At 39.8% G+C, this 22,203-nt stretch overlaps 2 protein-coding genes across 2 annotated transcripts in view; one reads left to right on the top strand and one right to left on the bottom strand.

Annotated features, from left to right (window-relative positions):
* Positions 1–5,329, bottom strand: part of COL4A4 (collagen type IV alpha 4 chain) — a 118,230-nt gene extending 112,901 nt beyond the window's left edge. The window contains exon 1 of the mRNA XM_033112034.1: positions 5,078–5,329. The gene's annotated coding sequence lies outside the window, so the exon portion shown is untranslated. The remainder of the gene's footprint in view (positions 1–5,077) is intronic.
* A 344-nt stretch (positions 5,330–5,673) lies between these two features.
* The window catches only part of COL4A3 (collagen type IV alpha 3 chain), a 156,173-nt gene continuing 139,643 nt past the window's right edge, over positions 5,674–22,203 (top strand). The window contains exon 1 of the mRNA XM_033112035.1: positions 5,674–5,889. Coding sequence (XP_032967926.1) covers positions 5,803–5,889 — 87 coding nt within the window. The 5' untranslated portion in view covers positions 5,674–5,802. The remainder of the gene's footprint in view (positions 5,890–22,203) is intronic.

Below are 22,203 nucleotides of genomic sequence, written 5' to 3'. Positions count from 1 at the left end.
CACAACTAGACTGAAGGACAATGACTTGGAGCTGATGGGCCCTGGAGAAACATACTGTTCCCCAATATTCCCCAATAAAATTGAAAAAAAAAAAGCACTGACATACTACTGTGTAAGTATTATAATAGCTAAAATTTAAAAAACTGACAACACTGAACAATGCACCACTAATATATGGAGTAACTGGAACTCTCACACATTACTGGTGGCAACGCAGAATGATACAACTACTTTGGAAAACTATTTCTTTTATAATTAAATGTACATCTACCATATGATCCAGACATTTCGCTCCTAGGTATATATTCAAGAGAAATCAAAATGCGTGTTCACACAAAGGCTTGTTTAAAAATATTCATAGCAGCTTTACTTGTAATAGCCCCAATCTGGAGACAATTCAAATGTCCAACAATAGGTAAACGAATTTTTTTAAAAAGCAATATCCATACAGTGGAATACTACTCAGCAGTAGAAAGGAACAAACAGCTGATACATAAAACATGGCTCCAACTCAATATTGGTCTGCTGAGTCAAAGAAGCCAGACACAAAAGGGTGCATGCCGTACGCGTCCCTACTAGACCACGCCAATTGATCGACAGAGACAGAAAGGAGACCAGTTGCTGCCTGGGAGTGGGGGTGGATGGACTGCAAAGGGGCAAGAGGCCACTTTTGGGAGTGACAGAAAAGCTCACTATGATGGTGGTGTTGGTTCCTCAGGGTCAACACATCTACAAAACTCCTTGAATTGGGTACTTCAAATGGGTGGAGGTTTTTGCACATAAAGTATACCTCAATAAATTAATTAAAAAAAAATTAATCTCTGTACCTGCCCTCAAAAGACATTGCAACCCAGAAAAGTAAAATATGTGACGGTTTCTGTGCTATGTAACCAAGGTCTTCACAGAGACCATGATCTTTGATCTTTGACCTAGATCTGAAAATACTGGTAGTTGTACCAGAGAGACTCAGGGAGAGGTCCCTGAGGTGGAGGGAACAGCAAGTACAAAGAAATGCACGAGCTGAAGAAGTGAATACGGCGAAACTGAGAAGACAGGGGTGACACAGAGATCATTTAAAAGTTGATTTTGGACCACTCCGTTCCATCCTAAGAAGTGTGAAAATAGTTATAAAGACAAAGAAGAGCTTCTGGAAGCTTTAAAATGAGCAAGTGACACGATGTATGTGATGGGCGTTGCTAACGTTCAACAATTATTTCCAGCTCTTTCCAGGCATGTGGTACATTTCACTTCCCCCCCACTTACAAAATGAAGCATGGTCACAGCTTTGGGCAATGCAAGGTAAGTGGAAGTAGTATGTGTCCCATCCAAGAGGAAGCTTTTTGAGCAGTTTTTGATTTGGCACATTCTCTTCCATGTCTGAGGTGACCAGAGAAGAACATCTCGAGTGGGAGTGGGAATTTCCAGGAGATTTCTGAGAGGCTATAGCAAGCAGAGCCTCTTCCCCTTTTCCACTTCCCTACATCCTGTGATGACTATGCAGTATAAATAGTGAGAAAGAAAGAAAAAAAAAAACTTGTCCATGTCAGACTCTGAAACTTGGAGATTGTAACTGCCCCAAAAGTATCTTTTCTGATACAATGTACAATTTTAAGTGGAACTCTGGCACCAACATAAAAGGTGGATTTCAGAGGGGAGAACTTGCAGGGGGGTAGCCAGAAGGCTAGGGACTAGCTAGAAGGCTATGTAATCCACAGATGATAAATGCGGACTCCAAGGCAGGGCCAGGAGCTTAGAAAAGCAGTGAAAGAATCTGGAGATGTAATGGCAAGAACTGACATGTGTTGATAATGACTCTGAGATTCTAAAGTACCTAAGAGTCTAACTGTTCTAGAGGTGTTGAAAAGAGAAAGTTCTTGAAAGAAGGATGACTAAGTGGGAAGATGAAGTAAAAAAAAAAAAAAAAACCCCACAAAAAATTATTTTAAAAATTAGTTAAAATTAAATTTAATCTTCTGAAAATATAAAAGGAGCTACAGGCAGCCTGGCAAAGTACAACTCATCAAAAGCAGAGTCCCATTTCTCTACAATGAATGCTCTAAAAAGATTATGAACTTTGGAAGACAACAGACCTGGGTGTGAATCCTGAGTGGATTTGTCAAGTTACCCAACTTCATTCATTCAGCAAACAGTAAACAACATCATGCATTCATTCAACAAGAATAAAGAACCCCAACAGGCCCCTGCCCTATTGGGGCTTATATTCAAATGTAGGGAAGCCAACACTGCACATTTAAGCTATGCGTAGAAAACAGAAATGATATTGTGATTATGAAAAGGGGGCAAAACCAATAATATAGGGCTTGTCAAAGGCAATGACCACTTACTTCATTTTGTTCAAAACCTTTACCTGGCACCAGTCAAAAGTAGAGATCTCTGTGTCTTTTGTATGTACAAGAAGAACTAACCCCACTTCCCTTTTGCTTTATCACATGTAAAGAACCAACTGAGAAAAATCAAATCTCTTGATCCCAAGATTATTTTTTTTTAAATCAATAATTCTGATTGACACCACCTAGTAAGCATACCAAGAACTACACTCAAGGAGGATGTATGTATGTGGTGGTGAGGTGAGGAATGCATGATTAAGTCTGGCTTTTAGACAAGCCACTTCTCAAAGTCTTGTCTGATGCTGATGAATCACCTGGTAAATGCAGAGTCTGATTCAGGGGGGTTGGGGTAGGGCTGAGAGTCTGCATTTCTAACCACCTCTCTAGGATGCCAAAGCTGCTGCTCCCAGGGGTGCTAAAAAAGTTCTAGATGCCTTAGTAGTCCGTTGACCTCCAGGAAGCTAGTAGGGTGTGCTTGTCCCTTGACCCTTACTGCTGAGCTGAAAAGAGTGTCTCTACCTTGTGCCACCATTTCTCATCCAGCTTATTTTTCTTTATGCAACTGGAGAATCACATTGCACTATGTGATTGTTTGGTGAAGACATTGGACCAAGGGCTTTTAATTGATCTCTGTGTTTGATTCCTACCACTCCTTGAGGTGGGTACTATGATTCTGCTCACTGTACAGAAGAAAACACCCCAGCCCAGAGACAGCAGGTCACACCAGCAAGTGTGGACAGGATTCAAAATCCAGAGTCTACTGCGGAGACCAAGCTCTTAACCACGGCTTCCTCCTTACTGTATTTACATTACAAGTTTCTCTCCTGCTCTCTTGTGGCATCAGAAGTGACTTGCAGTTGACTGTGGCCCCCATTCCAAAGTTGATAAAGTCAAGCCTCGTCTTCCATCAAAATGTCTTGGTTTCAGGAGAAAGCAATTAAAACCTAAATTGAGAAATCTTCTGGAATTCGGCAAAAAGAAGGAGCATTTCACACTAATATTGAAGGTTTTTTATTCCCAGGAAGTAATGGAATTCATGCAAGATTATCGTACACCTCGGAATTCTTGGACACTTATTTCATCAACAGAGCACCTGATGTCCTATCTAAAACAAGGATGGCAAGAGAAGATTCCATAAAAACCTCCCTGTCAATAGGGAGATGCTACTCCGTACCACACTGCAATGTCTGTATCCTGGGCACATGTAAATCTTAACAAAGAGTTTAATGTGTATTTAATAAATATATAATCTTAATAACTATGATAAATATTAAGTGTTATTTATTACATTTATAATACAATAAATCTTAATAAAGATTTAATGATAAAAATCCTTTTTATTATTCTACTAAGAGGCCCTAATTCAACGCTGCTAACTGAAATATGAATGTAAAACAGCGGCTCTCAAACTTGGTCCCACGTGGGAATCTCCAGGGAGCTTTAAAATACACTGATACCTTAGTCCTACCACAGGAGAGTCTGGTGTACTTGTCTTGGGATAAACTGCATATCAGGATTTTTAGGAGCTCCTTAGAAGATTCTAATGCACAGCCACAGTTGACAATCACAGGCATAAAAAACAGAGGGAAGATTATATGAATTCTACAGCCAAAAAGGGCAGGGCAAGTGGCTTCATTCAGTCACTGTCAGACTTTTGCCGCCTATGTAGCTACATAGATCTTACATAGCAATAGACCCATTCTGATTGCAAGCAAGTGGTTCTCACCACCAGTGACCAAACCACACATTTGACACTCCGTGTTTGATGACCAAATGCTGTTTCAAGTCAGCAACACTGCTCCCAAGCAGGGCTTCTCCACCTGGAGATGGGATTCAGGAGGCCTGTGAACTTGAATGGGGACAACACCTGCATCCCTGGTTTCACTAACTATCCTGGAAGTGCCGCGTTCCAACATTCCAGTTAAGAACATAGACAACAAATCACAATCGTTTTGGCAGCTCTTGGCAGTTTGCACCCACTGGTTTTTTCACGTCTCATTTCAGTTTTTTCAGTCACTACTTTGGGATTAAAGTTATTTAATAGATCTGTTGTTAGATCTAGGTATTTAATGCAATATTAATGACGCACGTCTGTTGCTATGTCGTCACTTAAATACTTTGATAATTGTATTCCAGTAAAACTGCTTCTGATTTAATTGTGTCTTATGTACTTAATGCAATTATTCTGAAAAGGGTCTAAATGCATCACCAGAGCAATATGGTCAGTGGCACATGAAAGGGCACCAGCCCTGCTCTGTAGAGGATGCCCTAACTAGCCAGATACCTGCATGTTTTCATCCAAGGCCACCTCCAAGAGGGTACTCTCAGGAGGGAGACACCCCAGACAAAGTTGGCTCTCGGTTTCCCCTGCATTTCCGCTGATAAGATTTCGCCTGAAAAGCCAGTTCAACGCAGCAGAGAATAGGATAGGCATTCTCTTTTCCCTCAGCTGCCTCTTGCTCTTGGCATTTCGGAGTGCCCAGCCTGCCAGGCTGGTGGTAACCTGAGCTTCCAAATTAATCAAAACACACAGCGCCCAGTTCAAGCTCAGGCAGACAAGCCCGGGAGCCAGACGTTCTCCTCTGGTGACCCCCGGGCCCCAACTCCCCAGCCCCGCCAGCCAACCCGCGCGCCCCACCTGAGTGGGATGCCATGCTTTGCCTCCCGCCCAGGCAGGTGGCCCAGGCCCTAAGGCGGTGGTTGCTCAGATTGGGTCGCGGGCGCCTTACCTTGGGAGGCCGCCCACAGCGCCAGGAGCCTCTTCCGTCGCCGGCCCGCGCGGCACACACCTCCCGGCTCTGCCGCGCCCAAATCCGACGCGACTCAGCTGCGTCTTCACTGCACTCTTACTGCCAAGTTCGGCGGCTGCAAGTTGAAGGCAGGTTGGGGAAAGGGAAAGTGGCGAGATGGCACTGCAGGCAGCCGGGAGCCAGCGGGGTCACCTGAGTGCCGACGTCCGGTGCGCCTCCCGATTAATCTGGGCATGGCCGCTAGCCACTCCCTCCGCCCTGCTCAGCCGCCACGCCACAGCACACCCCCAAAATTCCCCACCTCCAACCCGCACCCCTTGCCCCGCTCCAGCTTCAGGACCTTGAGAGCATCACCTCCTTAACCCCTTAGCCTTGGATCCGCGCCCACCGGCCCCGCAGGCGCTCAGCCCTTTCTCGACTCCTGGGCATGATGCCCGGGTCGGAGGGACAGTGCCTGGTGAGTTGGGGAGGAGGGGGGACGAGGGCGGGACCTGCGCCACTCCTTCCCTTCCCACCGCGCCACAGTCAACAGCCTCGGTGGGGAGGGACGGACAGCGAGGCTGAGCCCTACAAAACCCGCCCCCGCGCCGGCTGGCGAGGTGAGCTTCCCAGCCGGACGCCCCAACCCGCGCTGCGCAGTGGACGCGGTAGCCGGAGAGCCTGTGGGTCCCGGGACACGCCGGGCCTCTGAGCCGGCGCCCACTATGCGCCCCCGGACGGCGCCGAGGCCGCCCACTCTGCTGCTGCTGCTCCTTCTGGTGCTGCGCGTGGCCGCGCCGGTGGCGGGCAAGGTGAGTACCTGGCGGCGCCACCCCCACCCCCGCGTCGCGGGGACCAGCGGGCCCCACCCTCAGAGGCGCTGTCCTGGAGCCCCTGCCAGGTGGGTGCGGTGCTACGGGCTCCACGCAGGTCCCTGGGTGGGGATGCCCCCGGGAGCAGGTAGAATTCGCGGGGCTGGAAGGAGGGAGAGACAAGGAGGAAACTTGTCGGGTTACCTAGAAGTCAGGGATGGGAGGGAAAGGTCTCCCAAAGTAGGTAGGTAGGTAAGTAGTTAGGTAGGTAGGTATGTAGGTAGATGATAGCTAGCTAGCTGGATGGATGGATGGATGGATGGATGGATGGATGGATGGATGGATGATAGATGTTGGTAGAGGATAACCGCTTAGGATGAATACGTGGAACACCGGATATAGAGACACGCTATGTCACTCACGTTGGTGAATCAGAGTCAGCAGCATGTCTTGGCTGAGAGTACAGAGGGCTGGGAGTGGAAACCCGCGCAGGAGATCTGGTCGCTTTTAGATGTCACTTCCCACTGAACCCTGACCTTTCTGGGGCTCAGTTTCCTCCGTGTCAAAATTTCCTTCCAATGTTCCATTGTGGTCGTTAGGATTTTGGGAAAAGTAAATGCAGTCACTGAAAAGTGAACACCACCTTAGACATAGAACTCATGTTAGGATAAATTAAGCAACATGTCACTTTGATTTCTGTTTGCAATTTGAAAGATCCCCATTCATTGAAATCAATTTCTTTTTCTTTGCAGTTAGAGATAAATTGGGTATCCTCAAAACTGTTATGGTTCCTAGAGTTGATTTTAACTTGTGGAAGAGAAATTTAACTTTTCAGATGCTCTCTGTGATTTTCACATTTAAAAAATTAATTTGGAAAAAATCAGTTTGGAGTGGTAATGCAGTGAAGTTTCATTTCCAGAGATCAGCGGATGTTTTACAAATGTCATGATTGAGATTATGATTGGAAATTTTAAAATTGCATGCATATGTGTTACGTGAAAAGATGTTTAGAATCTTTGGCCACAGGTAATCCAAGTACTTGCCATTTAAATTCAATTTTAAATTAAGACATTACAGATGAAGTTAAAACCCCATTGATATGGGGATGTCCATATCGTTCCCTCTCTGCTGTCTAAACAAGATACCACTCTGGCCACCTCATGTTTCTTTCCACACATTTTCTATGCATTTACATCGATGTATGTGGACCCACAAACGATATGTATTTGTGTTTGAATTTTTTAAGTGATATTGTGCCATATATATATATATATATATATGTTTCCCCTTCAACAACCTACAAATGTCCATACAGTATTTACCAGTATTTAAGATAGATCTACTTCTTTTTCTTTTTTTGCCCCGTTGTATAGTTTTCCACAATACAAATATGCCAAAGTTAATTGAGCCTTTCTCCTATGGATTTACATTTAGGTTATTTAGTGTTTTATATTCTAAAGGATTTTGTAATCCATGTAATCTCTTCATGGAGCTGGTTCTAACAAATGCACTTTGTATAGACTAGGAATGCCCAACCCAGGTAACTCAGTACTTCTGGGCATGATGGATGAAACTCATCCAAGTGGGTGTAGATTGTCTACCAGTTGTAATCTAGGAACAAATAAATCCAATAAGCAAAAAACCTAAAGGAGGTATATGTTGTGAGGAGGCCTGAGGACAAGTTCCAGAGCACAGTTTGCACATCTTTCTAGACTCCAAAAAAGAAAAGAGATTAGGGAGGAGTGGAGAAAGAAGGGAGGAATTACATGTGTGGAAAAATCAGCCAAAAAAAGTGATGCTCTGTGGTCGTGCAACCTCTAATGATACCAATTTTCAATTATATTGTCGTGTTCCCTTATTATTTTTTACATGTAAAATTTTCTGCCTTGAGTTTGGCCAAATCTTGGTGACTTCTTGCTGATATAATTAATCCATTTTTGTCATCACTTGAAGTCAGTCTTTGTTAAAAATTTGTAGGGATTATCATTCCCATTGCACCTGCTGAATTACACAATGTCATTAAAAACCATAAAATGTGCCTTTATCTTCAAGAGAAAAGGAATGACAAGTTCATTGATAACTAGTCAATACAGTGCCAGCATGGCTCTCTCCATAAGGTAACTGATGTTAGCCAAGGCATTAGATCTCTCTGAGCCTCAGTTTTCTCATCTGTAAAATGAGGGCGTTGAAACCCCCAGGGGGGCTATCAGGTGAGGTAATGAGTGAGGGGGTGGGGCAGGTGGCAGTCTTCAGGGCCAACCAATTCTTGACATTTAGAACTCAGGCTCAGGAATGCCAAAATCCCTGTTTTTCAGGAGAGACGCTAGGAAGTCAGCTTCTATTAGCAATCTCTCAAATTCTAGGTGTTGGCAAGTAAGTCAAGTCTTTACGAAGCAAAGGCCTACAGAACACAGGGCCAAACTATATGAGCGAGAGCTGAACGTAGCCTTGAGGCCATCATATTTATCATCTTTGTGCTGCACTAGGTAAGGACATATTTTGTTCTAAATTTCTGCAAATTTACGTTAGCATTTCTCAAAACAGAGAGATAGTAGTGGTGTTGACCTCACTTTCCCAGTTCAGACGTGGGTGGAGCTGTCTAGAACACAATTTGTTCTAAAGAGCCCTGAGTGAAATTTATCTGCTGCTTTACTGCAGGCACCTATTCCCGGGCCTGCTGTACCGCACAGCCCAGGTTTTATAGCTGTTCCCAGGCCCAGCTCACCAACCTGAAACAGGAAAGCACTTTGGGATGCCACAGACAATAGGTCTAGGCCAGGAGCTAGAGAGCTCTCCTTCTCTGATACCTAGAGGTGAGGTTCAGGGTGTGAGATAACGTGGTTTATCCTTCCTTCTTTTTTTGCCCTAAAATTCCAGACAGGGCAGAAATATGGCAAGCCAATATCAGGAGATTAACAACAGCTGCATTTAGGGAGGATGCTTTCTTAGCTGATTTCATTTTTAAATTTAAAAACTTAAGGTGAATTAGGAAACATGTCAAACAAACAAAAAGTAATGTAACAGACACCACTGTTTCTATCCCAGAGATTAAGTGAGTATGAATAAGCTTTGACTTGTTTGCTCTCACATCTCTCCCTTTAGGAAAAACAACATATATATACAAAAATTCATACATACACAGCGGTTTTTGCTCTATCTTCCATCCCAAGAGGTTTGCATACAGCTGACCTTTGAACAACACGGGTTGGAAATGCAAGTCCACAAATTTTTTTCAAGAAATGCAGATGGCCCTTCTGCGGGTTTCGCATCCTTCGGTTTCTTATGGGCGGTTTTTCAATCAACCACCACTGAAAACAGTATTTTTGAATTCCCAATCTCGGATTCCCAGCAGGGAATCAAAAATGCTGTTTTCGATCAGTGGTTGGTTAAATCCACTGATGCGAAGGGCCAATTGTAGAGTCAAAAGTTACCCCCGAAAGTTCAATTGCGTAGCAGAGCAGTGCCCCAAACCACCTATCCCCGCACGCCCCCATGTTATTCAGGGTTAACTGTGTATCATTCCCACCGCATGGTTTTGTATTTATACAGTGTGTGTGTGTGCATGTGTTTGTGTGTGTGTGTGTGTGTGTGTGTTAGTCTGCATAAATAATAAATACTAATTTGTGGTCCTTCAAATGTAATAAATAGTTCCACGTTATACATACCTGTTGGAGCTTGCTTATATCACTCAATGTTATGTTTTTGGACTTTATCCATGTTGATACATATAGAAGTGTTTTATTTATATACATATGGATGTGATAACTGTTGCACAGAATCCAATTATATAAAGGACAGTTCATTTTTCCATCCCCCCCAAGCTTGTTTCCACCGCTTACATTTTACAGAGTTGAAATGTACGTCCTTGTATATGTGCCATTGTGACAACCAGATTTTTAATTCCTAAGTGGAATTCAAAAAGGGTTCATAGACGAAGCATATTTTAACTTTTATTAGGAATTGTCAGCTTGAGCTCCAGAAAGGTTGTACCAACTATGTGCCTGAATACCTCTTTCTCCATATCCTCAGCAAAACCTGGGATGCTCACTTGTTAATGGGTGTGAGATGGACTAGTGAGTTTGTGAATCTTTTTGTGTTTTAATTGGCAATTTATATTTCCCTCAGAGTAAATTGCTTGGACAACTCTTTGCCTATTCTACTGTAGCCTTGTCTTTTTTGTTACTAATTAATTAGCAGTTATTTATATGTTTGGATACCAAACCTTTGCCATTTAAATGGGCAGAACATATTTTATTCCAGTTTTTGTTTTTTGTTTTCATTTAGTTATTGGTGCCTTCATGTATAACATTTTTTTCCCACTATAATTTCAAACTTGTTCATTTTTTTTCTTGAGATTTTGTGTTTTGCATCTTTTGAAGAAATCCTTTCCTTTCCTGGAATTATGAAAACGTTCTCCTACATTTTTTTTAAAGTTTTACAGTTTAGCTCTTTTACATTTGGGACTCTTTAATTCTCAAATTGTTTTCTACTTAGGGATATGGTATTTTTCTTACCATATAGATAACAAATTGTCCCAACATTATTTATTGAATAATTCATTCTTTCCCTTTCTGTTTCATAGTGTTACATCTGCAAACATGTACCAAGCATCTATTCATATATGAGACTATTTGTATTTATATATGGGTCTGTTTATTTAGGGCTTTAATTTCTCACAAGATTTTACAGTTTTCTGCCTTAATTTCTAAATATTTGATATTTTTAGTGCTACTGTAAATTGTATATATTTTTAATGTAATAGTCTAACCATTAAAGCTATAATGAAACACAGTTGAATTGTGTATTTTGACATTAATAAAGCAAATTTGAAAAGTTCAAATGCATTTAAAGCTAAAAAAATTTTCCTCAAAATACTGCTGTAGCTGCATCACCACATTTTAATAAGCAGTATTTTAATACCATTAAGTTCAAATTCTTTTCTAATTGATTTCTTTGTCCTATGGATTATTTAGATGTTTATTTTTTACTATCCAAAAATAGGAAGATTTCCTAGTTATCTTTTTTATAGCATTGTGGTAGAGGTAATATTCTGACTTCAAAGATTTCTATGTATATCAATTAGATCAAGATTTTTGATCATGTAAAATTGTAATTTATGTGCACATTTTTTTTATATGTCTTCTCAGTGGATATTTAATCTGAGATTCTATACTTTTTTTCATGAAAATTGCTTTTTTATATTTCTCCTTCCCAACTCTCTCTATTCCCGGTGTTCTTAGGATGCGTGCGGGAACTTCTCCTTTTCCTCCAGTTCTCCTAACTTCTTCTATCAGATACCTTTCATAAGCTGCTCAGATCCTCTTGGCTTCATTTTGCTCCTGGACTATGGGCACTTACTTCCCCCAGCCACCATCTTGGCCATAGACTACACAGGTACAGTTCTTGTAGAATCTCTCCTATGGCTCCCTGCTGCACTCTACAAGTATAGGGCATTAACACCTGGGGGCAAATCTTTGACCAGTGGGAGAAAAGAGCCTTTGGATAAATTCTTGTCTTCTCCCGCAGAACAACTGTCCTGAAATGTGAGGTTCACACAGACTCCTCATGATGCCAATCATCAGGTGTACTTGAAACCACCTTGTAGCTTATCGAGCTTTTTTTTGTTGTTCAGGTGCTCCTTCATTTCCTCCATGTTGCATTCTGTGAAACATCCTCACACCTGTCTTTCATTTTTCAATTCTTTCTTCTGCTCTTTGCAATTTTTAGTAGATTTTCAATCTAGTGTAATTTTCAGTAACAAAAGAAGACTCTGGAACTGTTTGACATGGGTTATAAGCCCAGATCTGTTCATTAGCAGCTGTTAAATTTTGTCTCAGTTTCCTCATCTTAAAATGGAAGTAAGAGACCCACCTCAGGATATTTTTTACAATTTTTTTTTAATTTTTCAATTACAGTGGACATTCAATATTATTTTATATTCGTGTCACCCACCTCAGGATTTTAGGAGGTAAATGATTTAATACACATAACACATGCGCAGCCATGCCAGTCACATAGTAATAATTCAGTAAATGTTAACAATGATTCTTTTAATTCATTAAATTTTCATTTCAATGACTATTAGTTCTAGAAGTCATTTTTGGAGTCTAAATCTGTCTGGGTCTTGGTGGGGTTTTTTTGTCATCTTTTTTGTAACATTTTTTTTCCATTTTTCCTATCTTTAATCATTTTACACATAGTTATATTATTTATCTTTCTGATTCTTTTTCTATGATTTCAAGGTCTGGGAGTCTGTCTTGTTTCTTCTGTCTATTGATTCCCACCTATGGGAAGATAATGTGAATTAGAGATTTGGGGAAAATAAGCCTTCTCTGTCATCTCTCAGCCTACACCTCCCTCCTCCCAGTTTGCCTCATTGCTTACAGATTGGAGCTGTCCTTCCCTAGGAGAAAAAATAGTTCCATGGGTTCTAGGGGATTTTCACCATTAGGATGGGCTTATGTAGTCATGGTTTGGGGGGAGGGTGACACCAAACATACTTTCTTTCATGTTCTCAAGATCACCCTCCTCTTCTCCCCTCCCACTGCCTACTTCCTCCAAATATACTAGACTTTTATGGAGGGTGCCAAAGAAATGTATACACATTTTAAGAAAGGAAAACTGTATTAAAATTGTAATAATATATACCGATAACAAAAGATGAATGCAAGCCACGTTTGACTTCTGCAATTACAAGAGGTGCTCAAAGTGGTTATCATCAGGGTCCAGACACTTCTGATTATGGCGAACTACTGCTTGAGCAACGTTGACCAAAGTGTCCACTTGTATACATTTTTTGGCACCCCAGTATTTGATGAGGTGAGATCAAGGCCAACACCTATTAAAGCCACCAGCTTACTCTCTCTGTCCAGACTAAGGATTTTCCTCCTTAAGTGTTTCTCTGGGGTCACAGTCACTGGTTTGTTTTCAGGTACAATCATTGGAAAAACTGTGAATTAAATGAAACTTGTCTTTGTATTTCCCTTATAAGCTTTGCCATGTAACCAGAGCACAATAATACTGCCTGGTGTTAACTATGAGTAAGGTTAACTTTGTTAAATATTGCAATTGATTAACCCTCAAATCTGTCAATGTATGGTTCCAACAGTAGGGCTGTCTGTTTTGGAGATGCCCTGTGGTCCTTCATCCACATCCACCTGTGGGTGTGGATTTGACCATATTCATGCTGTGGCCTTTGGCCGAAAACCATACATCCACCACGGAGTAAAAGATTTTATAAGATCAATAAAAACACACAGTGCTCAGAGTATTTTTGTTTTACAAAGCTTATATCTAATCTTGGCCTAAACTTTTTCATCATAACAGACTTTCACTGTAGATCATTTGTTTCACCCCTGTTTTCAGTTCAAGGCAATAAGGAAACCAGGATTATATCAACTTCTTAACAGAATATACATTTGCCATGTCAGCCCTACCACCATGGCCTTGAACAGTTACTTAATCTCTCCGAGTTGTCTTCATCTCTAAAAATCAGATAAGAAAGACTCTTCCTCCAAGTTCTACATTAATCTCACAAAATATAATTGTAGGCACTTGTCTTCTCGAAGACCTGTGTCCATCTTTCCATTCTTCCTGGGGTTCCTCATGTAACTGACAGTGAAGCCGTGGCTTCAGATACATTTTCTAGCCAAGACTAACTTAAAGACTATCCGTTCAATAGTTTTCTACTTTACATGCTTTCATAAGTTGAGGTAAATACACATCTATGTCCAAATCATCCAACAGAAATATAATGTGAGCCATAACTATGAGCCACATATATAATTTAAAATTTTCTACTAGCCACATTAAAAAATAAAAAGAAACTGGTGAAATTAACTTCAATAGGGTTTATTTATCCCAATACATCCACAATTTTATCATTTCAACCTGAAATCAAGAATAGGTATTTTATAACATTTTTTCATATTAAATTTCCAAAATCTGGTGTATATTTTGCACTTCTAGAACATCTCAATTCGAACTAACTGCATTTCAAGTGTCTACAGCCACATGTGACCACTATCTTGGAAAGTGCAGACCTATTTAAATGACATCCAGATAAGAAAGGGGTATACAGTCGATAAGGTCATATCTCTGGATACAACACATTTTTTAAAAGTTACAACTTTTATTTTTCCCCCTTCTTTTAATGTAAAGCTTTTTGCCCTTTATATATACTTCTTAGGAAATATTTCCATTAATTATGTCTATTTCATCTTGGAAAAATATATATTATGTTTTGGATAGAACTGAAGAGCATAGCATTGTGTGAGCAGTGTTCTGAATACCTTGAGTTTCAAAGAATCTTCTCATGCCAAAGCAGCCTTACCTGCGAAATTGTCTTTTCCATCACAGTGCAGTTGGAGGTGCAGTCTTTTTTTTTTTATTTAAGATTTTTATTAAAAATATAGTTAACACACAATATTATATTAGTTTCAGGGGTACACCATAGTTAGTCAACATTTATATTCCTAAAGAAGAGATCACCATGATAAGTCCAGCAGCCATCTGACACTGTACCACGCTCTCACAATATTATTGACTCTATTCCATAGGCTGTGAATACAACACATTTTGTTTGATTATTTGCCATAAGAAATAAACATATGTCAAAATGACAAACTTTAATTAAATTCAGTTAATCGGCATGGGTTGTGACTAAATATCTGCGACTTTTTCTCCAGAAAAATTAAGATAGTTGGCCTTGGTACAATGCTTAAAGCTACACAAATTACTATTTGTACATATTTAATTATATTGCCCCATTATCAAAATATAAGTTAGTTATCTACATGAAGAATTGAAGAAACATCACAAAAACAGCAAAAGGAATGGAGAAAAGCAGAAATATATTGAAAAATCAACATACCACACCTAACCTTTCATCTCAAACTATAAGCTAGATTATCACTAGAGTTCAACCAGGTAACAGATTCAGTGTTACCTTAGACAAATTATTTCCTAAAAGATCTCTATTTGTTCTTATCTGAAAATGGTGGTACTATACCCTTTGAAGATAAAATACTCAACACAATGACTGATACAAAGTAAGTACCCAGCTTTTATATTCTAGCTACAATTATTTTACTATTACTGCTAAAAGTATAAAAAAGATAAGAGGACAAAGACATAAGCATGTGGCTTGGTGCTGGGGACTCACTGATAAGCTAGGTGGTTGAATCCATGTCCACGGTAGAGTTGAGAGTCCAGTGGAGTAGGGGAAAGAGACAAAACCCAGTAAACAAATGTGTAACTATGGATCATGGAGCTTGCTAGGAGAGAATGGGATGTGGTGATGGAGAAGGAGAAGTCTTACCTTAGCTGGAAGTGGTTAGGGAACACCTTTCTAAGGAACCAGCCCTCAGGGTAGGGCCTTAGATGGAGACAGCCTTGGAAACACGGATGAATGTGGTTTAGGCCTGGGCCTCTCCATGGTGGAGAGAGGCAAGACATTTCCAATTTTATGGCTCCTGCATTGTCAAAGAGCAAAATCAAAACCAACAAAGTTGGGAAAAAAAAGAAAAAGAAAGGCTGAGTTTATTTACTCACCATAAAGGTAATGCATATGAGTATTTTGCTAGAGGTGGGGTGAGGAATGAGAAGCAAGGAGTCAGGGCACCCCCGAGTGGGTGGGGTTGGGGCGGGGGTGCCAATTAGGATGGAAAATTGCTCACTGGATACGACGCAATAAGTTCACAGGACTGTATGCGGCTGATCATCACATCATGTTTATGTTTGTCCTTAACAAATTCTATTTTAGCAAAAAGAGATAATGCGGTGTGTTTATGGTATTTTCAAGATAGTTGTTGCATTACTAATGGGTGAGTAATAAATTAGCATGGTGACTTGGTAAGGGGCCCGTGTAAAGTGGCTTGCTGAAAACATTTGTCTTTCGTTCTTGTGGATGTGTCTCTGTCATCCTCTCGTCAACCTCACTGGAATGGGTCTGAATTTGCTGAATGTGGCTGCAAGGCCCCGGGCAGGAAGTTGAAGCGGGGCTGAAGAGCCCTTGTCCCAGGTGACATAGACCAGGGCCTGAAAGGGCTCTAAGCCTGGGAAGGAAGAAACCCAGTTAAGGATTTGCTGGAAGGAGGAGAACAGCTCCTCCTCACTCAAAGGACCATCTGCGCCAGCCTCCCCTCCCCCACTCCATGCTGGTTAGGAAAGCAGATGTCATGTGTACCCTAGATCTCCCCAACGAGAATCTGCTTTTAAACCAGCCCCGGAAGGCCTTCCTGGGCACGTTAGTGTCTAAGAACTGTGTCGGCCTTGATGGGGCTCTGAAGGGTCCTGCGGTGGGATGGCACTGAGGCGTGATCCTGATTTTAAAGCTATGTATGACTGATATATGGAAAAGGCTGACTGTTCTCTCTTTGGGAACCCAACCTACATAAAGGAGAAGGTCCATAAAGGAGAAGTGACAAAACAGAAAACAAGTCTTGTTGGTTTCTCTTTGGATTCTGGTGCCTTGGAAGTCAGAAAGAGAGGAAGGGAGGAGAACCAGAACAGATCAACATAGCAGTTGCTTAATTTGTTCCTGTTAATTGATTCAGTGCAATTAATTTGGTAATCATTTATGTGCAGTTAATCATTTATTAACATAGGAAGGTTAAAAATCCAGTCCATGGTCCAATTTATATATACACACATAATGCTAATAATATGTGTACATGTGAATACACCTTTCTAAGGAACCAGCCCTCAGGGTAGGGCCTTAGATGGAGATATAAAAATACATATATTTTAGAGTATTTTATATTCTCAGCATTTTATTATTAATTATTGTGGTGTGATAATGGTTTTTTAAAAATGTAATCCTCAGAACTATTTAAAATGTAACCCATATAGTAATCTATATTTTTCTGACAGCAGTTTTGGGGTAAGATAGGAATTTTCCATCTTTAATCTTTAAGGTCAATGTTTGTTCATTAGATTGTTTCTCCAAATTGGTTTCTTAGAGAAGTGATCCCAGTGTTTAAAAATGAATTCAAGTGTATTTAGAAACCTTAGGAGATTTGTCATTATGTAGACAAAACAGTCAGGTCACTGGATTATTTCCCCACCAGGATATTTTGTTGTTACATGAACATCTCAAGAAAAAAAAGTTCTTCAAGTGGAAAGTTGAGAAAGCTACAACACTCTCCCCTTGAATCAAATGACAAAGTATGTCTGGAAAGCCCAAGGCAATAGGTTAATTTCCATTTTTTGTTTAACCAGATGACAGGATAATATTATGCTGTTTATTTATGTGTGATATTGGGAAAGCTGAAGAGTTCACATTGTTGGCTTTAAAACAAAAGTTTTATGTGTTGTATAAAATTTAAAAAAATTTTAAGCATAAAGAGAAATATAAAACTAAAAACTATCCATAATCATTTTACCTATAGGTGTTTACTATTAATATTTTGATGCATTCCCTTCCAGACTTCGTTTTAAATTCTACTTTTTTTCACCTAACAATAGACTGGTGAAAATTTTCTGAGTCATTAATTATTCCAAATACCATTTCTAAATGTCTGCAGAGTACTTCATTGCAGATGTATAACATAACTTATTGCACTTCTATTGAATATTTTGGTTATTTCCAATTGTTTAGAAATAATGTTACAATGGAATTCCTTGAGGATAAACATTTACTAAAATCGTATTTTAAATAATTTTGTATGTATATTCTTTCTTATTAAATGTCTGGATTTTGTGCATTTCTGAGTACAATGGCAAGGTAACACCATACCTGTACAGACGAGGGTTTGATCCAAGGGCATTTATCAAGTTAGTGGAGGGAGGAAGTGGGTCTAAAATGGAAAGTTCTGGTTAGTAAGGCTCTTTGGTGGGGCTCTTTCCTACCAGAAACTCCCCAGATAACCTAAAAGTAGTGTCAGATGCCACTTTATTCATCATTTAAATAACTTAACAATATTTCAGATAAGATTGATTTTTAAAATGCTTTGGTCATCGTGAAAGAATGATTCCTGACACTATTGTCCTTTTACAATCCAAACATCAATGAAATGTTTTTATTTATTGAAGTATTATTTGTTTCTGCAATCTAGGAAGAGTTTAACTTAATTCCATGTCGCTTCCCTTACGGATTTCCTTGAAGACAGGTGTCGTGCCTTACCCATCTTTGTGGTTTCAGCTCTTGGCATTACATTTGATATAACTGGTTCTCCATGAATGTTTATGGACTTGAACCAACATTTTATTGAACACCCAAACTAAAATTCAATAAAGAATTCAGAGATTCTTGAATTCTTTGGCAAAAGAATAGAAAGAAAAATATTATTTTTCAGATGAAACTGAATGCTTCATTTATTAATTCAGCTAGATGCTGGGACAGAGGTAGATACGTGGCCCCCCTGCCATCATGGAATATGCCACCAAGGGAGGGGTTTTGATAAGTGCACAGACAATAACAACGAAAGTATGCATGCTCTAACCGAGCAAATATGGAAAAGCAGAATGCAAGTGGACTTGAGAAGCAAAAATCAAGATCTTTAAAAATACAGAACAATGAACACATAAGATTTGGATTAGATCAATGTTTAAAGGCAATGGAGCCAGAAAGTCGTAAGATTTCAGGGGCTTACAAGCATAGTGTATCTTTAACATAAAGCACTTGTTAACATGTTGAAGTGAGTGTAGAAAGCAGCATGTAGGGTTACTGCTGGTGCTGTTTGTTACCTGTTTCCAGCCTCTACCCCAGCTGGAGCCCTTGTCAGCATTTAATAGCAGGGCTCCCAGGTTTACTCACAGGGGCTGGATTCTTATTTTGCTATGTTGGGCAAAAGCAACTTCTGCAATCCCTTCCAAAAAGTGATAAAAAGTAAGAACAGTACTATATCTAAATCTCATAAGATAAGGCTCCTACCAGTTGGAAGCCAGCCTACGGGGCTGAGCAGGTAACAGGGCCCTCTAATTGCTGCAGATAGAGCCACAAAGAACCAAGAGGATTTATAGAGAGCTATATGTGCCTCGGGCTGTGCTTGGGGAACTGGTCAGTTTCCACTCATGACCTGCTAAGGCCTTTCAGAGACCAAGCAGTCAGAACTCATGTGACCTGAATAAGCAGCATCCCCAGGCCCCAGGAGGGCAGTCATGCAGGCAAGGGATCTGAGGCACCCTGCCAACCCAGAGGGGCGGTACCGGGCAGCCGTGAGATCCCTCATCCTGTGCCAGAAGAAAGATACTGTTGTGACAGTTTGGGGCAAGTCTGGAATTCCAAAACACTTTATTTCCTCTATCATAAGATGTGGTTGATAAAACCTACCCCTCCTATCTCCAGAAAGAATTCAAGTGAACACATTTTGTACGCAGGAAAGTAGTCTACAAACGCCAAGTAGTATTGAGACAGGAAAGAGTTTCAATATCAGAAAAGCAACAGTCCAAATATGTTTCTTATACTCATTTAATTCTCCTGTTATTTTGTGACCTAGTATCAACTTCCTGGAATGTATTAAGGAGTTTTTTTGTTTTTTTTTCCAAAAATATTATTCAGTGCATTCTTCACTGCTGGTATTTTCTAATAACATTATTTGAAACACATCAGCAGAAATGGCATCCTCCCTTAGCACTGTCCCCATTAAAAAATGAACGGTTTTATTTACTTTACACCAGCTCATGTACATAATGATGCTAAAACTCATCCAATGATTTCATCACTTTTATAGTGACTTTCCAAATTCCTCAGCTAAAATATCTGTTAACGATAGAGATAATCCTGGGTAACATTTAATAGTAATAATAATTTATTCCTTTCTTATCTTTAAAATATAGGCTTCTTGGCATGTATTTAAAAGAGAAACCACATAACCAGCTTTGGCACACAGCCTCCCTCAAATTCCATTAATGTGTAATTGGCTGCCACAGGGCCGAAAGTGCAAATTCGGTTGGTTCACGTTCACTGAGCACCTTGAGCGGAATGCACTGTGCTAAGACAACTCAGAATATCCTGTAAGCAGAGGATGGGTCCTTAGGAAGTTTCACAATAAAGCCTCTGGAACTGATCACCAGAATGAACAAAAATATTTTTTCTGTGTTGGTCTTTTATTCCTAACTATAAAGGTAATATATGCCCATTTCTGAATATTTGAGACAGATACGAGTAGGTAAGTATATTTAAAAAAAAAAAAAAAAGCAATACTAATATAAGTTCCTAGGGGTAGAGGTAGCCAGTGTTAATATTTCATTATATTTATATAAAAATGAGATCCTGTGGCATTTTGTATCCTGCATGTCTGACAGCATGTTATATTGGTATAATTTTCTCACATCGTTAAATATCTTTTAAAAATGAATGCATACTATTCCATCATGTTTATATACCATGTTTAGGTTTATCTGACCTAAATTTTTGATATTATAAACAAAGCTATGATGAATTCTTGCCCACATATCTTTTTGCAATACACTCAGATAGTAGAATTATTAATTAGATCAACTGGTGGAAATTTTTTCCGTAAGCTTTTTTTGTCAAATGATAGACACAGTTTTAGCACTGCTAAGCAAAATGAAAACAAATCATGCCAAATTCATGTAAATATAACTAGAGTTAACATTTTGATATATAACCTACCTTCTTTTTAAAAATTTAATCCAAAATATGATTTGGTGGAAGTATAATGTGAGCCAAAGATCTAAAATTTTTAAATGTCTTCAAACTAGCCAATTTTGCCAACGATTTTTCTATAATGATATACCCATTCCCCCACCATTGACTTCTAGTGATTTCATCTCTGCCCCAAAATGAACCAAAACAACATCTTGAGTAGAACCAGAATTTTCTTAAAACACAGAGCTGATGATGAGATGCACAGCTAATGGCCAAAAATCAATGTGGGGTTCACCAGGTATTTTGCTTGTTAGAGACCTGGAGTCAGCATAGCATGAGAGTGAGAGACTCTCGCCTCACCTGTCACTCTCTCACCCTCTCACCTTCAGCTATAAATCTGGAATGAGGTAGGCCCACAGACCCCCATAGCCGTCACCATAGGACGGCCCATTGGTCATTCCAAGCATTTGGAGAGAATGGGCCATTTCCAATCACTATGCCAAAGGGCAATTATTTTCTCTCCCAACACCACTTTATCTACCCCATCTCCTTGTACTTCTCTCATCCATTTATATGACCTCCCAGCAGGTGACATTTGGGCCTAGAATCTCAGACATTTTCTAGGTTTCCTGAAGGCCAATCTAGCTTAAACCATGCATCTAAATTTAAATTAAATTGATTTCTTTATATCAAATTGAGCTGTAATTTGATAAGCATTATAATCTCAGTTGATTATATAATGACTGCATTATAATCTCAGAAGTAAGTAGAGTGCAGGAAAAAAAAAAAAACAGAAATGAAGTAAAGAAAAGACCTTAAGACCCATGGTTTGGTAAAGGACCAAAATGTTGGGAATTTTGACCTGCACTCACTGAAACAAAATATCAATCAGACCTGTCTTGAGTCATCATACATAGGATTCAAGAACTTCTCACTTAAGCCAGTTAACATCAATGCAATGTGTGTAACATTTTCTGAAGCAAAACCAGAAGACTAATACCCATTACACTTAACATGTACCCGCGAACATACTGTAAATGATTTACCCAGGAGTCTTTTTCAATAAAGTTCACCTTCAGAAAGGAACCATCAGAAAGCTTCACTAAAGCCAGACTTGTTTTGACACATGAAACTGCTGTACTTTTCCATTTGGATAAATCACTGAGTTGGTCTAAATAGAGTGGCTTCTTTGTTGTTGTTATTATGAGCTTTTCTTGGCCTAGAATTGCTGTTTATTCACTGTGAAGAAGGACAGTGCTTTTTGTTTCTAAAAGCAGAGTGGTAGTTCCTAACTCTATAAGCAAACTGAAAATGAGCATGTCTATCAGAACCACCACAGTGAGTCACGGCCCCCGAGTCCATCTCTGGGGCCTTCTGGCGAATAGCTGGGCATTAGAATAAAATTAAGGCGTACCTAATTCCAATCATAGTTTCTCCCTGAACTCTGAATCCACCATTTCTCATCAGTTTTAACATAAGAAACCTTTTCCCATATGAAACTTTTTAAAAGGCCCAAAGTTGTTTGAGATGATGGTTAGAATATCAATCATTATATGACTCACTCCACCGAGAACTAGCTATGTGGTCCTAGCTAAGTTGTTCAGCTTTGTTTCCCTTATCTGTAAAATGGGAACAATAATGTAAACCTATAGGTTCATATATATGATAATTAAATATGATAATGTCTATAAGTGCTTAAAACTGTGCCTAGCATTTTAGGAGCTCAGTAAGTGTTCATGGTAGCGATGGGGATATTTGGC

The sequence above is a fragment of the Rhinolophus ferrumequinum genome, chromosome 8, assembly GCF_004115265.2.
Source record: "Rhinolophus ferrumequinum isolate MPI-CBG mRhiFer1 chromosome 8, mRhiFer1_v1.p, whole genome shotgun sequence".
NCBI lineage: Eukaryota > Metazoa > Chordata > Mammalia > Chiroptera > Rhinolophidae > Rhinolophus > Rhinolophus ferrumequinum.
Note: the sequence above shows the minus strand (reverse complement) of the source record. Positions and strands in the feature narration are given on the sequence as shown.